Here is an 18,730-nt window from a genome sequence, read left to right as displayed (position 1 = left end):
CATACACACTGTTCTCTATCTAGAAGCCTACCTACGTATTCTATTATAAACAATAATTGCTCCCAGTTTTACAAATACAAGACTTAACAACTGATTAGAAATTAAGAATTTGGCACGATATCAACAATATCCCAGTTCAGATGTACTGATCAATGAGGAATCTTTAAAACACATTTCAATAATGGAAGGAGAAAGCCATATTATAATGGAAGTAATTTTCAAATAATGATGAACGTGATTCTCAAATGATAAGCTTTTTACTCTCAATTATAATTAATAAAATAATTTTTCTTCCCTAACTTTTGTTTTATGACTTTTTTCCAATACCCATTATTCTGGGCCATCTTTTATTTACCGTAATACATTTAGCATACCATTCATACATCTTATATCATCCATCCTCATCCATAGCTCGCGAACACATGGGTTATTTATTTAGGCAATCACAATAAATCGAATTATTTTGAATAGGAGAAATCTATCTCTTCTTATTCTTGAGTAGGAATGAGACCAAGCATTTCCATCTCTAATAATGTCTGGTTAGCCTAGTTGATAAATGATTTCCATGAATCTTCCAGTCATGATTCATGTTACATTACAACATAGACATTTCCAACTACACAATCACAAATTCAGATCAGAATCGTATCATATCATATTGATTGTTCATCACAAATGACAATGTATTGCCAGGTCTTGCAAGACCCATTGCATACCTATTAACACTGCAATATAATGGAAACAAATGAAAAAATTAACGTACGGTATTCAGAACAGAAAATAAATATGTAGGTGAGTAGATAACTTCTAAAAACAAAGGGTAAAACCTACCTATTTGTTTTGTTCAGAATAGGAATAAGAATACACCTAAAATTCTATCAATAGGCAATTACTAAGTGAATAAAATGACTCAACTGTTCAAAACAGATACACATACACAGAATGGGATAAAATGTAAGGTATAACAAAATCACTACACGTAATCAAGTCCAGCTTAGCAGAATATGACATGTCAAAGCAAGTAATACGTTATATATTTTATAGAGTCTCTATATTGTACAATAGAACAAATATGAACATCAACGCCGAATCATTCATTGAGACAACTGGATTCACTCCTCCATGGTTCAGGGTTCAATTGGAGTCGATATCACCTTCAATCTCTTGATTTCAGTCGGTAGAATATTGTAAATTCAATCTACTAACTCTGTAGAGCAGGACAAGCACTGGTCTGTGAAAAAGTATTTCAGTACTCCTTGTGTTGCATTCATGCCGCAAATGATTACTTTTCACTTTTCTTTGTTAATGCAGCAGCTAGTTCAAAAAATTAGAGAGCTAGTACTGTCAGAGTATTGAACTTCTTGGAAGAATTCGACATAAATCCCAGGACTTAAGCCACCAATGATTCTCACGGCTCTCTCTTGCTTTTTAAAAATGTGGTATGTATGATTCTCCTACCACCCCAAAACAAAATGCTATATTGTACAATATGGAAATCAAATATTCATATGGAAGACCTCAACAGTGTTTGGAAAATTACCACACATATTCATTGAATGGATCACTGTTAATTTTGAATGTGATCTATTTCATCGAGACAATCTTCTTGATTACAGTATCATTCTCGACAAATAAATAAATAATAGGTAATATTTTAGACTTTGCGCAGCACAATTTCCAATTTCATATTTCAGCATTATTGGTAACGTTCTACTTTACCAAAGTCCTAACAGCTTAAGAGGCTTTAAATAATATGTATTATATTATTATACAAATTAATGAGTTATCTGATTCCATATAGAATATGTAAAAATGTTGAACGTCATCAAATATCATACTCTATAAAAATTAGTCAATACTCATCAAATACTCAAAACTGGAAAAATACTAAAGTTTATGAAAATGAGTCATTAATTATTAACACGAATGTCCTCCATTAGGTGCATATGCCACCTACCTACCTACATTCTTGGTCTCACGCGTTGATCCCTGGACCAATTCACCCCTTCAAGATGCTACTGTGTGCATAGCCTTAACATTAATAAACCAGATGAGTTGTTCCCATCTGCTATTTAAATCAACCAGTCTAGCAAGCCGTAATTTTTACAATTACGGGATTATAATTTATCTTTCAAATGATAACAAGCATAAGCAGTTGGCTCGTCTATTTAACCTCCACCCTCCCCCGCACAGAAAACTAGGGATTAACACGTGTCAGACCAAATTGATACATCTGTAGCAATTCTGCAATAATTTATCACGACTGTGTTTGAAGTTTCTTCTGTTTCTGAAGCCATATAGAGACTGATAATTTTTTTCCAATTTGGAAGAGAAACAGTTTTGAGTCAATCCTGCTAATTCTTTCACAATCAATTATTTCATATTTTACTTGTCACAACGTGTTTCTATAGCTCTTTTCAGATTCTGTTCCTAAACTGCAAGCATGGTCACGCGTGCACTTACGCAAACGTGCATCTAATGTGATCATGCCCTAAACGTTGACATCTGGACAGATTCAATATCGATTATTTATTTTCATACACTTGAGGATAGTTTTAAACAGAGAGCAACCGGGTCAGCGAGGCAATCGAAACAGTAGTTGCTCTTTCACAACATACAAAGTAAAATAATATACTGTTCATAGTAAGTAAGGTGATATCGAAAGACGCAAAAAAAAAATAATTTATGAAGTTGCTTCAGTTTTATTTGCTTTGCTATAACCCGGCTGCCTTCTGCGTGTCAGCAGACTTGATGTTTTGTGAGCAATTTTATATGTAGGTAATTTGTTGATGATAAGCCTTCTCTCATAAAAAAAATCACTTGAAATCGGGTAAATCTTTGTCAACACTTTGTAGACGACTAATTTTATTTATAGATATGGTTTGCTCTCTAAAACGAGAACAGAATATCGCATCCGTGTTGAATGCATGTTAAGTTCAGTTTGCAACATTGATTTATACGGCAGCATTATTCGATGTCTCCCGGCTGGATCGATGAATACTCGTCTCACTTTCGCTGGAAGCGGTCAACTGCAGATTCACCACGTACTTGACCTGCAAATCAAATTACATTTCTATTACACATCTATTAAAAGTGAACATCTATCACATCAATACTGGTTCATTATTTTTTCAAAGAATGAAACTATATTATTTTTAAAATTCTCTATATAAAATTATCATTACAAAATTATGAAGAATGAATGTTTTAATGATAATGGACATTTATTAGGCTAGGCTTTACAGTTAATTTTCACGATACCTCTTACCCCACCACTATTTAAGTGACTTTCTTTGTAGAAGTGAAGATATCACGTTACACAGTTCAAGGCCGTACCCAGTGGGTGGGTCACAGGGGTTGGAGCCGCCCCCCCCCCCGAAATTTTCTCAAAAATAAAAATTTTCATGTACATAGGAACTGAATTTCTCAAGCAGGCTATTATTTAATTATTTTCTTAGGTAAATAAAGAAGAGCTCAAAGTTGAAAACAATTTCAACTTAAAAAGTAAGTTACATACACAATTTTGTGGTGCATTAAACGATGCTGAGTCTATTTGTATTGTCTTTTAATTTTCCTATTCACCACAGACCACATAACGGTGGAAATTATATTGAAGTTATCTTTCACATACGTAGCTTATTTAAGGCTGTTCGGTACACTTTTTTTGGATAATCTTTCTCAATATAATTGTTGAGATCATTATAAGAGTGAGAAAAAGTGGCAACTGAAATTTTCAAGTGGTCTAATAAGCGAGTTGTGGGTTGTTGAAGTGCTAAACTCCGTTTTCTTTCCATATCATAAACGGTTTCGAATTTTCCATTGGATTTTTTCTAATACATTCAGTATATCATTGGCTTTGTTCTAATATGCGTTTTTCGCGATTTATGCCAAAATAAACAAGTTATCGAATTTACAAGAAATGTTACTTTTACTTTCCTTGCCCTATTACCATAGGTAAGGAAAGTATTGCTTTCCGAAAAAAATTAAGGTACCCCAATTTCTAAATTTCTATATGTTTCAAGGTCCCCTGAGTCCAAAAAAGTGGTTTTTGGGTATTGGTCTGTATATGTGTGTGTGTGTGTGTGTGTGTGTGTGTGTGTGGTGTGTGTGTGTGTGTGTGTGTGTGTGTGTGTGTGTGTGTGTGTGTGTGTGTGTGTGTGTGTGTTGTGTGTGTGTGTGTGTGTGTGTGTGTGTGTGTGTGGTGTGTGTGTGTGTGTATGAGTGTATGTGCGTCTGTGTACACGATATCTCATCTCCCAATTAACGGAATGACTTGAAATTTGGAACGTATGGTTTTCACAATATAAGGATCCGACACGAACAATTTCGATCAAATGCGATTCAAGATGGCGGCTAAAATGGCGAAAATTTTGTCAAAAACTGGGTTTTTTGCGATTTTCTCGAAAACGGCTCCAACGATTTTGATTAAAGTTATACCTACAATAGTCATTGATAAGCTCTATCAACTGCCACAAGTCGCATATCTGTAAAAATTTTAGGAGCTCCGCCCCATCTATGCAAAGTTTGATTTTAGATTATCAATTATCAGGCTTCAAATACAATTCAAACAAAAAATTTCGAGTGGAAACATATAGCATGAGAATCTCTACAATTAATATTCAGTAACATTTTCACCTAAAATTAAAAATAAGCTCGAAATTCGAGAAAATCTGATTATCCAATTGCAAACTGTTGGCAACTGTTGATTCTATTAAATGATTCACTATGAAGAGATAGCAGACTTCGTGTGTCTGCAGCGGTTTTGCCCTGTCACCAGCTGGCTCAAATCTTTGAATAGTAGACTTGAGATGCGCGGGAACACTAGCGTCAGGTGATCAATTTTCATAACGGAAAGGAAAGTTGTGTGAGTGCGCCACACCAGATTTTTTCATTTATGAACGACATGGGGAATAAAATTTTTCAGTTTGGAAAGATACATTTTTTGAATTTTTAAGAGAAGTTCTGTTAATATAGTCGAAACCGTTTATGATCTGGAAAGAAAACGGATTTAGCAATTCAACGACCCCTAACTCCCATAACTCGCTTATTAGACCACTTAAAAATTGCAGTTACCACTTTTTCTCACTCTTTTAATGATCTTAACAATTATATTGACAAAGATTATCCAATTTAAATGAAAAAAAAGTGTACCAAACAGCCTTAATGCCATGAGCACCTTTTTGAGCCAGCCAGAGAGAACAACAAACGGCTTTGTATGGAAATGGTCCAAGCGGTAAGCCCATCAAAGCTTCGTTTTGTCAATAAAAACATAATGGTCTGAAAAAGGGTTATTTGACAATTTTTAAAGGTTTTATTGGGCTCTCCGGACCCCAATGTATGTTAGGACCTAGGACCCCGCCTAGTATCACAACCCCCCCCCCCCCCGAAACTTTTTTCTGGGTACGACCTTGACACAGTTAATAGTTTAGTACTTCGATCATTAAGCTCAATTTATAATTACTAATTAATAAAATGAATTTATAAATTTATTAATACGGTAACTCCAGCTAATCGTTTGAGCACTTGGGTGAAAACGATGGTGGAGTATTTGAGCGAAAGAAGAAAAAACTAAAGATCACAAAGAGTAATATTAATTAATAAATTGAAATTTCATCCTCAAAACGATGTACAGGTACCGTACGTAGGTAACGATATGTACAATATTTAGGATACATTTTATATTGGAAAAGACCTAACGATACAAATCAAAAATGTATTAATAATATGAATTTTATCACAAAATAAGCCGACTTTCATTATAGTACTATCAGATTGCTATAATATGTAGTTATTTTCTTGATACCTATGTACTTTCTCTTATATTATTATTTTATTGGAAGTGTGTAGATATTGTATTTTTTAAACAAACTAGTGATTGAATAAAAAAGCCTATTCCATTCTAATTACTCAATAATAAAATAGTAATCCATATTATTCGGTTTCCAAGAGAAGCTCTCAAGGCAATAACTACATTAATCTTACATTTGATTTGGTGAGGATACATTATTTTTGATGTAGTTTAGACACAATGTTACATTTGTAAATATTTGATAAATTATCATTATTATTATTATTATTATTATTATTATTATTATTACTATTTAATGTTAATAATCATAATAATTGATCAATTTAATGTTAATCATAATTAATAATTAATTCCAATAATCAATCTATAATCTATTGTATTATTATTATATTGGAAAACATTTTGCATTTTGCTCAAGAAAGGCAATGCCATGTCATGCCATTGGTCAATGAATGCCTTCCCAAAATTATACATAATAATTTTGTGATTATATTTACAAGAAATAGGCTATAAATATAATAAGTGTTTAATATCTACAATGAGAACAAATATGTTTAAAAAATCAAAGTTTTAAAGAAAAATAACATGAATTATCATTTTTCTTTAAAAATCATATAAAAATTGCAACATATGGCCCAATAGCACAGGCTAAGCGCATTTTGTTACTCCATTGTTTGTTACGCCATGGCTATAGATTCATATGGAGAAAATCATTGAAACGTGGACCATTTTATACCACGCAGCTTTACACATATGATAGTCATGTGGTTTTTGGTACACACGGCCTGGTGGTGAAGTTCACTGTGGTACATAAATGGTACACATGGCAGTCAACACCATTTCAATTGAAATCGGGAGACTTTCCATTTTTTAATAGTGCTATACTCATTATTCGAGCGTACTTTTAAAAGAAGACTTTTGTTTCATCGGAAGTCTATTCAAGATATCAGACTCAATAGAAAAAATTGAAAATGGAATAAATCTTGTGATTGTTGACTCATATGACAAAAGAATGCTGTAGAACTCTGCAAAAAGTAGGTACGGTACTCACGAAAAATATTGCCCAGAATACTCCAATGAGCATGCCTACCAGCACATCCCCCCAGTGATGCATATTGTTCTGTATCCTGGTCATAGCTGTGTACCACGCTCCAAACAATAACAGAGCTTGAATTAAGTGGCTCACCACCACTGATACTCTCCACGGCATTCGTTTTTGAAGATACAGCTGAAAAAAAATGTTTCTTAGTTCATTGAATATCACGGATGAAGTTAGCAAAGGAATATAGGCTATGATAGTACAAATCTGACCCAACCAAGCTCACAGGAATAAGTTCCATGTTTATGATATTCACATTGAAACTTCTTTTAGCTGAGGATGGAATAATAAGAAAGAATTTGATGAAAAGTATAATAATTTATTTTATTGTTGGTTATCCATCTTGTTTTCACTGGAATTATTACTATTGTATTGACTCTAAAGTGAAAAAACACTCACACTCTTTGGTGTGGCGACGCGTTTCGTGCTGGTGCTGCACATTCTCAAGCCAAACAGAAACTAAAGTATTTAAGGTTATGAGGGTAAGTATTTGGTCAGGGTGGGGGTGCGGGGATTTTTGGCGGTTTCCCCTCCACCCCACCACGATCAATTACTTACCCTCATAACCTTATAATACTTTAGTTTCTGTTTGGCTTGAGAATGTGCAACACCAGCACGAAACGCTTCGCCACACCAAAGAATGTGAGTGTTTTTCACTTTAATGATATATGTGAATACAATAGTAGTTTATTTTAATACAAATCTTATACAGTCTGACACAGTGGAGTTTACAGGGATAGGTACAGCATATAATTAGTGTAGAGTAGCCTATATAATATTCACATAGCAACTTCTTCACCTAAGGGTGATGTTCATTATTATTATTATTATTACCGTATTTAAACTTCTGTTTTTTTTTCTCGGTGATGGGAATGATGATGATGATGAGGTTTGGAAATATTCACTGCTGAAGATGCACTCCAAACCATTATTGGATCATATAAATTCCACTCCACCGCACAGTTATTATGTACAATTCCTCTTTTTACTGTAGTAGCGTCCCGACTGTGGAACAATCTATCACCTGAGTTGATCTTCTCACCAAGCTTCTATTTGTTTAAATCGAGGCTTCTGTCATCATTAATAAATGATACATACATTAACATAAGGTCATTATGATTGGCACGGTTTGGTGCATTCATGCTCTCATTTCATTGCTCCTATTTCATGCACAGTTTCATAATTACTTGTCTTAACATGTACTTGTCCTACAAGTCTGATCACAATGTTCTGTAATAGGACCACCTTCATTGCTTATTTCTTATCTATTCCATTTACCCTCTATTGTATTGTATTATGAAGTTTAATATTTCATGGTATACTTTCATAAGTTTCATTCCACATGGATGAAAATAATAAATTTTCTTTCCTCTAGTATTGCTAATGTGATCTAATAATTATAATATTGTATAATGTTGATGACTTAATAATTATATACTATATTATTTTATTTGTAATTGATCAATACTGATGAGGAACCGTTCAATAATTATTATTTATCTCTTAAGTTTGATTTAATTTTATATTGTCAATTTTTGTAAATGTTACCATAGGCAACAGCCTTGTAACAATTATCAATGAATATATCTTATCTCATATTATAGTGATAAAAAACTATCATTGACCCCTAATCTTGAAATAAATTAGTTTTATGAAATTTTCAATAACCGACAATCCAATCGATTTCAATGAGTAGAAATTATTTTCATATTACAAAAATTTGATATAAAATGAGTCGTCATAGTTATATTTATTAAGAGCCTCATACATGTGGGCTATTCATTAGTCTGACATTGTACAATAATATTATCATGGGCATTGTTGTTCCGTATAAAAAATAAATAGGAAGGGAGATGATTATGAGGATGAGAACTACTAACCACTGTGTACGTTGCTGAATAAAACGCCATTGAAGCATGTCCAGATGGGAAAGATAGCCTGAAACATATTTCAATATAATCAATCATATTTTTTTTTAATTTTCGTCAAATAAATGAGTTGAAGGTAGAGAAACATTACTTTTTCTGTATATTTTATCATTGTAGTTCATTATATAGCTTATCTCAATGAAGATAGAGAATGGCAAATTCCATCAATTAAATCAATCATAAATATAGATCACATAAATAATAAAAAATGGATTCCATCAGGAACAGTATTCATGAATAATTTCACATGGAATATTAAATAAATTAAAACTAGTAGTATATCTTATGAAACTTCATGTACGGTAAATACTTCTTCCCTTATGGCCAACGTGATCATTATTGGGTGTTTGGGCAGTAACAATCACTCACAGAAAAAAAACAATCAATCAAAGAAATAATCTGAATCACGTATATAGAGAACTAGTAAAGCTCATGTCTAGTAAAATCATGATTCAATCACCTAAATCTACTTGATAAATTTGAATTTCCATGAAATATTTCACTATTTAGTTTTATTACTCAAACAATATTTCAAGTGAAATAATTACATAATGCAATATCATTATTTGATATTTCTCATTTTCAATAAATTGAGAAATTGACAGCTCTCCATCATTATATAGGCCTACCGTTTGACAATAATTATCGAATACACACTTCTCTACTCTACTCTCAATAAGGCTAAAATAATTGACAATTCTTGAAAAACGTCCAAAGATTTTTCAATTGACTTCTTATCAACTATGCACCAGATGCATTCCCACATTTGATTGATTTTAAAACCGATCATTATTATCAACCGAAATTATCATACTGATTAGAACAATTGTACTTTCTCAGATTGAATTTATTGTTTTTTAAAACAAATATTCAAGTAGCTAAAGTGCAGTAATATAAATAAATAAATTTTTATTCATACCGGTAATGTATGTTGTAGTCATTAGGTGTAGTTTAGTTGAAATTATGAGTTGCTATTTGGAATAATGTTTACTAAGTTATGTCTTCCTATTGATAATGTATGTTGTAATCATTAGGTGTAGTTTAGTTGAAATTATGAGTTGCTATTTGAAATAATGTTTTCTAAATTCTGTCTTCCTTTGCTCATCTACCAATTGTGTACTATTGTTTTGAACTGCCTAGGATGATTAATCTATTTAGAGTTTGCAGGATTATATAATTTTGGTGTTAAATGATTGAAAGGTCTTCGGAGTTTGGTATAGCGCCTTCCTTGCAACATTGGTGATGAGAAGATTCCTGTATCTGGTGTTGTGGTTTCTAGTTTCAAAATGTTGTTGGATTCTTGTGTAATCTGCATAGTATCGCCTTGGAGTAAAGCTGTCTTGGATCCATCACGTAAAGCTCATTGAATAGCTGATCTAATGAATAGCGTGGTGGCTTCTGGTGCATGACCCTCATGGGTCATAATCAGAATTTTCTTGCACTATCAAGATAATAAATATTGAATATATGTGTGAGTATATTGAATCAATATACATTGCCAATCTACATGAATTTCCTTTGAAGAATTCACAACAATTATTAACAATTGACAGAAATTCACAATTTTTTGAAGAATTTAGAACAGCAGTCATTAACAATTGACCAGCCATGAACATGGATTGCCCTTGCTGTAGGCTACAGTTCACAGACCTTTTCCGAACGGTTTTAAAAATGTGAGTAGTCAGTATGGAAGTGTTTTGTAATGTGACATGTGAGTGAACCTAGGCTGACGCACCTGGCATCGAGCGTTTTGTCATTGTCCCGGTTAGTGCACACATAGTCGGTGACATAGTCGTAGGGGTCGTGGGTGTTGCAGTTGACGCTTGGCTGGCAGACAGCGACAAAGTGTGGCCTGAGGCGGCCGACCGTGTACTTGGCGACAGTCACCGACATCTGGCACAGGCCGGCGCCGTAGATGAACAGGCCACCAAAGTGGTAGCAGAGTGTTGCCAGTCGCAGACTGATGCTGTTCCACGAGTCACGTGGCGTGCTCGACTCGAACAGGTAGATGCCTTCACATATCATCATCTGCACAAACACATGCATATTATTTCCAATCCTTACACAGAGTGGTGCAGAGACATAGAAAATATTCAAAATAACAGTTGACATCACTGTAAAGCCGAGAGTTGATCGACACTTAAACAGAATGGCGCAAAAAACAGGAAATATTAGAGATAACAGTTGACATAGCTATATACAACCAAGGCAGTTGATCAAGGTACCTATATTGCTTAACTGATGTGAACACAGTGCCTGCCACTCATGGCTCTTCAGAAGGATTTGGAATGTGCAATAGATGGGACATCATTCTATCAAAATGGTGATATCTGCAGCTACATTAATATCTGATATATTTGAACAAGCATAATAGTTCCAGTTGTAACCTCTCCCAATATGTAATCGTGAAAATGGATGAAATTGAAATTGGTTCCGTAGTAGTACATCATGGACAATTGGAGAATTGGACATGTCCCTGTAGAGGCAAGGTAATTTGCTGCTTTCCACGTCCCGCACTGTCCAAGAAGAGTAGAAGAAAATCGAAAACAATATATCGCTGCCATTCTCAAGATTCACTTCACAGTTTTTGGACATTTTTTGTTGACCCATCAACTTCATACCGAACCCATTTTTTTTGCACTGGGACAGTTCTTACTCCAGAGTTCAGGATCGAGCATTGGCTCCATAAACAACATTGCAACACTACAAGAATTTCACGAACGCTGTGAATGTTTGTTTCCAGGCGGCGTCATTTCCCGAAACAGACCGTTGATGTACCGTTGCTCTCCTGTTCTCCGCCCACACCACATAATTGACAACCTTATTCTATATAGGATTACATAAAAACAAACCTTATGAACGGTTCACTCAGAACTATCCCAGTAGCCCTGAAACAACTAATTTGGAACGAAATTGAAGGGATACCAGTCAATATGCTCAAAATGTCATGAGAATCTTAAAAATTCATATAATATAGAGAACATATATACCCTTCTGCACCATTAAACTTTAGTTCTATCAAATTCATAGGTTGGAGTACTTACATTTTGATACCTATTCCACTTATTTTATTCAAGAAGCTTATCATTTTATTCAATGGACTGCCTACATACTGTTAGCCTAGGTTTTCATTCCAATGACAGTGTTCAACATAATATATAAGTATGAATTTCATTTCAATATATTTATAGTTTGTTTGTTGAAAGATTTATCAATAAAATAATGTCAGTACATAATATATGTGTATCAAAAAATTAATATTTTTAGATGTTAATTTTCAATCCACATTAAAAGTTTTTTTTTCTATTCATGAAAAAATGGAAGCACAGCTTACAGGATTCCTTCCAAAAAAATTTTCCATAACAAAATAATCACAATGATTTATTATAGATAGTAGGAGTACGAAAAAGTAAAAATAATATAAAAAATTAAGATGAATACTAGTGAACATTAAATAATACTGTAGAGCTACACCAAACCACTACAGATGCAATGAGTAGTGAATTTATATGATTAAACTTATTTAAGGAAAAATATAATAAAAAGAAATACTGGAAACATGTATAATACAAAGTACATCACTACAAAATGCAATACAGGAATAAATTTAAATAAACTATGAAAAATATATATATAATGAATATTAAATGTGAATGTAAAGACGATTTTTTTGACTCTTCTAGTAGCTTTGACAAGTTACCAATCAAATGGTAATATTCCCAGACAATCATGTTATGTAATGAAATTGATCAAAATTAAAAATTAAGATTTTGAAATATGGTTGAGCAGTTTTTTACTCATTTCAATTCTAGTCAAAAATTAATAGTTATTTAGCATAGACCTAAATCTGTCAAACTAAGGTGTCAGCTACTGGTTTATTATTCAACTTTGCACATGTTATAATAGAAACAATATTTTCACTTATTGTTCATTAATGGTAATCTGAGACATCCTCGGGTCAGCTGCCCAGCTAAAAATACAATTTGTCATAATTGTGGAAAACAGGGGCACTTTGCTAAGGTCTGCAGGTCGAGTAAATTACAAACCAAACAATCAAAAAAATCGAAAGATATTATGAACTCTATTGACCTAGCAGCTTCGCCCGGAGGATTGACAAAGAGTACAGTACAAGCCCTGGTTAATGGAAAATCTGTCTCTGCTTTGATAGATACAGGGAGTTCTCTGAGTTTTATAAACAATTCTACTGCTCTTAACCTAGGTCTTCCTATAAGACCAGGTAGGGGTACTGTATCAATGGCGACTACATCAATCACATCCAATATAACAGGACAATGCTTAGTAGATCTTGTCATTCTTGATCACTGTTACAAACAAGCAAATCTTTCGGTCTTACCAGAGCTTTGTGCGGATATAATTGTTGGACATGATATTTTGAAAAACCATGAAAGTATTAAAGTAGTTTTTGGTGGAAAAAAGCCGCAGTTAACCGTATGCAGCGTGGCAGCCTCAACTGTAGAACCGGTGTCATTGTTTTCTAATTTAAAACCGGAATGTAAACCAATTGCAATCAAATATCATCGACACAGTACGGATGATTTGAAGTTTATTGAAAATGAAGTAAGTAAAATGCTTAAAGACGATGTTATAGAACCCAGCATTTCTCCATGGAGAGCTCAAGCGTTAGTGGTTACAAATGAAAATCATAGAAAAAGATGGTCATTGATTACTCCAAAACTATAAATCGTTTTACATTACTGGATGCTTACCCACTACCAAGAATCGATGATATTGTAAACAAAGTTGCAAATTATGAGTTTTTCAGTACTATCGACTTGAAAAGTGCATACCACCAAATTACGATAAGGAAAGAAGAAAAGCACTACACAGCATTTGAGGCATGTGGTCAACTCTACCAGTTTAAACGCATTCCGTTTGGGGTCACTAATGGAGTGGCAGTGTTCCAACGTGTAATTGACCAAGTTATACGGTCTGAACAGCTACAAGACACTTATGCTTACCTTGATGATGTTACAATCTGTGGCAAAACACAGGAGCAACACGATATAAACTTGAAAAAGTTTATCAACGCTGCAAACAAATACAACCTAACTATCAATAATGAGAAGTCTTCATTTTCACTGAAATCGATCAACTTGCTGGGCTATCATATATCTAACAAAACTATCAAGCCTGACCCCAGCCGATTGGAACCACTGAAAAATTTACCTCCGCCTAGAGACACTGCATCGCTGAGGAGGACCCTTGGTATGTTTTCACATTATGCATCACTAATACCAGATTATGCCACTAAGGTGATTCCTCTTGCCCGTACTGCATTTCCTTGTCTAAAGCAGGGTTACAATCGTTTGAAACTATAAAAAGTGAAATAATTGGATCTGTAGTAAGCTGCATTGACCCTGAAGCACAATTCATTGTGGAAACTGATGCATCTGAGAGCACCATTGCTGCTACTTTGACTCAATCAAACCGTCCAGTTGCATTCTTCTCAAGGATACTTTCACCAGCAGAACAAAGACATTCAAGTGTTGAGAAAGAAGCACAAGCCATTGTAGAAGCACTGCGAAAATGGCGTCACTACTTGGTTGGCAAACATTTCAAGCTAATTACTGATCAGAGGTCGGTAGCTTTTATGTTTGATAACAACCGTCATGGTAAAGTGAAAAATGAAAAGATAATGAGGTGGAAACTGGAACTGTCTTGTTTTCATTACGATATTGTATATAGACCTGGCAAAGATAATATGGCTGCTGATGCTCTGTCTAGAGTATGTTCTTCAATCCAAAATCAGGAAAATCTATTAGTTGATTTACATGAGTCTCTATGCCACCCAGGCATAACACGGTTGTACCACTGGGTTCGGAGTAAAAACTTACCCTACTCAATTGATGAAATCAGACGTATAACAAACTCCTGCAAAGTGTGTGCTGCTGTCAAGCCCAAATTCTTCAAACACAAAGGGACTCTGATTAAAGCCACTTCTGCATTTGAACGGCTAAATATCGATTTCAAAGGCCCTCTGCCTTCATCAAGTCGAAATCGTTATTTATTGGTAATAGTAGATGAGTTTTCACGGTTCCCTTTTGCTTTCCCATGTCCAGACATGTCATCATCTACAGTTAAATCAAAACTGAAAACCCTGTTTTCTACGTTTGGGGTTCCTAGTTACATACATTCAGACAGAGGAACATCATTTATGAGTCAAGACTTGAAAAATTACCTAAACTCGCATGGAATTGCAACTAGCAGAACCACTGCTTACAACCCAGCAGGTAATGGACAGGTTGAAAGATATAATGGTATTCTATGAAAAACGATTGAGCTAGCATTAAAATCACTTAATTTAGAAATAAATCAATGGGAGTCAGTTTTAGAAGATGCTCTTAGCTCAACAAGAACATTACTTTGCACAGCCACAAATCAAACTCCTCATGAGCGTATGTTTTACACCCATGTAGATCTGGAAACAATGGTGTTTCAGCTCCTTCTTGGCTTCTCAATTCCGGCCCTGTCTATTTAAAAAAATTCAATCGAACATCTAAATATGAGCCACTTGTTGAAGAGGTCCAACTTCTACATGGAAATGCTGAGTATGCACATGTAAAGCTACCTGATGGAAGAGAAACCACAGTATCAACACGTCATCTTGCTCCAGTTGGAGAGTACGAAAACAGAGATCACGAAGAACAAACCGATTCTGAAAATGATGAAAATTCTCAATTACCAACTTCCGAACCTGAACTTGAATACTTCCATAATCCTCAAGCAACCCAAAACCAAGAAAACGAAACTAGTACTACTGCCGAGAGCTTACAACCTAGACAACAGACTACTGGACAAGAAAATCAAAATACATATCCAAGAAGAAGTTTTAGAAATAGAAGACCTCCTAATTATTTGAATGACTACATTCATTAACTCTTTGGGGGGAAGAATGTAGTATAACAACATATGTTTTGAATTTGTTATTACTGTTACTAAGTCTCCAAACAAACTCATTCCAATTCGAAACCTGTATAGTTCAAGTTATTAAAAACCTTTCTTAAGGTATTAAATACTTATGTCGTGTTTACTCTCATTCCTATTACACCTATGTATTAAAGATGTAAGAATTAAGCTCGCATCTATTAAATTCATGTAAGAATGTGAATAACAATGCATTGGTATCGTTGAGATTTTCATAATGCAACTATAATCATAAGGCTATATTTATGAAAAATTATAATTATTGTTCAAAATTTCTCAATAAGACGTTAGATTTTCTTGCTATTTTTTTACTATTCGTTTTTTTTTTTGAAATCTATTACTATTGATGATCCATGCTTTTGACGAAAAACCAAAAATGATAGTCTAATTGGAATGATAATTTGTATAGAAATCCTTTCTGTGCGATCATCCTTTCTGATGACTTCTACAACTAGAAAATATGAATAATCGTCTTTGTTTTTATAGGGAATGGTCACATAACTTGTAGATAGTAGACAACTATACGATTCAGTTGATTATAATATTGGATGAGGATTTAAAGAGAAGTGGTAAGTAGCATGAAACACTTCATGAGGTCATAATTTAGTCATGGAGCTTACGTCACAGTCTCGGCTCAGGCCACAAAGAGGTCAGAAACTTGATCAATCCATTAAAATAGAAACGTGACCCATAATTATTATTATGATGACTCAAAGTATACTATCACCCATCCTCGAGTTCATTATGTTATTGTAATCCCCTTCTTCAACAACATTGGTCAGCATTGACAAATTTATTTTCTAGTTTTATGAGAAAAATCGCCATAATAGGTTGTAGGTTGTAAAATTAAGTATAATGAGTATAATTTTACTGATGGGAAGAGAGAGTAATAATATAATGATAAAAATTCAGGCCGTAATATTATCGGTTGTATGTATAAAACTTCGTATGTTATGAATTCCTAATAATAGGCTACTGGTTTTACTGTAACTCTCGCACTAGAACACTTCTTTCAGCTCTAGATCTTGGTTTTCTAACAATAATACTAATAATTATTTTTTATGATCATTATTATCATTTTAATGATGCACTTATTGTATGAATCAATAAAGAATCAATCAATATTATGATTGAAGAATCGATGGAAATGACTGAGAAGGCTACTGTACTGTATATTTTTGATCACGCAAACTTACAATTTTTACAGGCCTATATTTTTTTATGTGCGGTGGTTTGTTTAAATTGATTGAGGTACAAGAAAAGTCAGTTTTAGTTGAATGTAGTTTTTTCAATAAATCCAAGAAACCACAAATGAGAGTAACTAGATTAGCTATTGAGATATTAATTATAAATATTGGCTAGAAACGTGAATTTTCAAGTTCTCATAAATTTTAATTGGTTATTATTTGATTCATAGCACATTATTCTAATTCTAGCAAAATTCATTGAACACGTGAATCTTTGAGGGTTTTTATTACGTGTTGAATAGAACAGTGTATAAGCCTAGTAAATCATTATTAATACTTTGTACTTGTAGGTCCGATTCTTAGGACCTTTATAAACAGTGAGTGGAGAGTAGAAATGCAGGTCCTCATAGATAAAAAATAGAATATAAACTATATCACTGAATAAAATAGAAATACTTACAATAAGTACAGGAAAGAGAAGCGCTACAATAGCCAACACTCCAGTTGAGATTGTTGATTCATAGTATGGATATTTTATTGATGTATCCGAGCAATAAAACCCGCTTTTAAAAGGACTTCCAAATAGCTCGACGATCAATAAAGCAACTCCAACTGTAACAAGTGATAAAATTAGTTGCATTTCATTTTATTTACTGAGAACATTGAAAATATAAATAAGTTAATTCAATATACGCTGCCTCCCCCATATTGAGACTTCGTTATCTCGGTTATTATATTAAAACATTGCTCAGAGACCTGATGGATGATAAATTTTACAAATTATTATTGGAGAATATCCAAGTTAGTATGCTGTCAACTAAACTGGAAAATGTTGCAATTATATAGCTGATAATGACTACCGGGGGAAATCAAGGAGGAAATTATAAAACTGAAATTGGTGCACCCCTGCTCAAACAACATCAATATTATTACAATATTTATATTCTTTTTTAGTTTGACTCATCAATAGGCTAATCTATCTTCTATCTATATATATAAAAGCGAAATGGCACTCACTCACTGACTGACTGACTCACTCACTCACTCACTCACTCGCAGAACTAAAAATCTACCGGACCAAAAACGATCAAATTTGGTAGGTATGTTCAGTTGGCCCTTTGGAGGCGCACTAAGAACGGATTTAGAAAAATTTCCAAAGATACGCCCAAAATCTGCGTTTTTTCAGCTTTATCGAGAACAAATGAACAGAAAATGTTCAAATTTAGTACAGAAGCTCAGCTAGGGTATAATATATAATGTTGTGTTAGAAGGAATTTGCAAAAACGTCAAAGATACGCCCAAAATTAGCGTTTTTTGCTTTTTCTCAGATTTATCGAGAACAAATGAACAGAAATTGTTCAAATTTAGTACAGAAGCTCAGATAGGGTGTAATAATGTTGTGTTAGAACCAAAATTTGCGTTTTTTGCGTTTTCTCAGTTCTTTCATCAAGTAAAAGACAGAAAATGTTCAAATTTGTTACAGAGGTTTTAGCTAAAAATTTTGTGATGAAGTGACTTTAGTATTTCATCAAAGATACGCCCATAGTCAGCGTTTTTTCAACGTTTTTCTCAGCTTTTCTGCGTTTTCTCAGTACTTTGACTTTCTGATGGAATGAATCATGCTCAAATGAAAAATGCAGGCGAGCGAAGCGAGCCCGTAGATCTCATATTTCAGACGGGGGTCCAGGGGGCGGAACCCCTGGCTAGACGGATATGGCGAGCGAAGCGAGCCTGACAGCTAGTATAATATATTTGATACTGT

The 18,730-nt window shown here is 33.9% G+C and overlaps 1 protein-coding gene across 1 annotated transcript in view; it reads right to left on the bottom strand.

The window, feature by feature from the left end:
* Positions 1–2,682: 2,682 nt before the first annotated feature.
* Positions 2,683–18,730, bottom strand: part of LOC111049286 (putative phosphatidate phosphatase) — a 36,929-nt gene continuing 20,881 nt past the window's right edge. Inside the window, exons 2-6 of the mRNA XM_022335322.2 lie at positions 17,429–17,580; positions 10,572–10,864; positions 8,789–8,846; positions 6,861–7,037; positions 2,683–3,053 (exon numbers count right to left, since the gene is read on the bottom strand). Of these exons, the coding sequence (XP_022191014.2) occupies positions 2,955–3,053; positions 6,861–7,037; positions 8,789–8,846; positions 10,572–10,864; positions 17,429–17,580 (779 nt within the window). The 3' untranslated portion in view covers positions 2,683–2,954. The remainder of the gene's footprint in view (positions 3,054–6,860; positions 7,038–8,788; positions 8,847–10,571; positions 10,865–17,428; positions 17,581–18,730) is intronic.

This window comes from Nilaparvata lugens, chromosome 2 (assembly GCF_014356525.2).
Source record: "Nilaparvata lugens isolate BPH chromosome 2, ASM1435652v1, whole genome shotgun sequence".
NCBI classification, from domain to species: Eukaryota; Metazoa; Arthropoda; class Insecta; order Hemiptera; family Delphacidae; genus Nilaparvata; species Nilaparvata lugens.
This window is presented reverse-complemented; position numbering and strand designations above follow the sequence as displayed.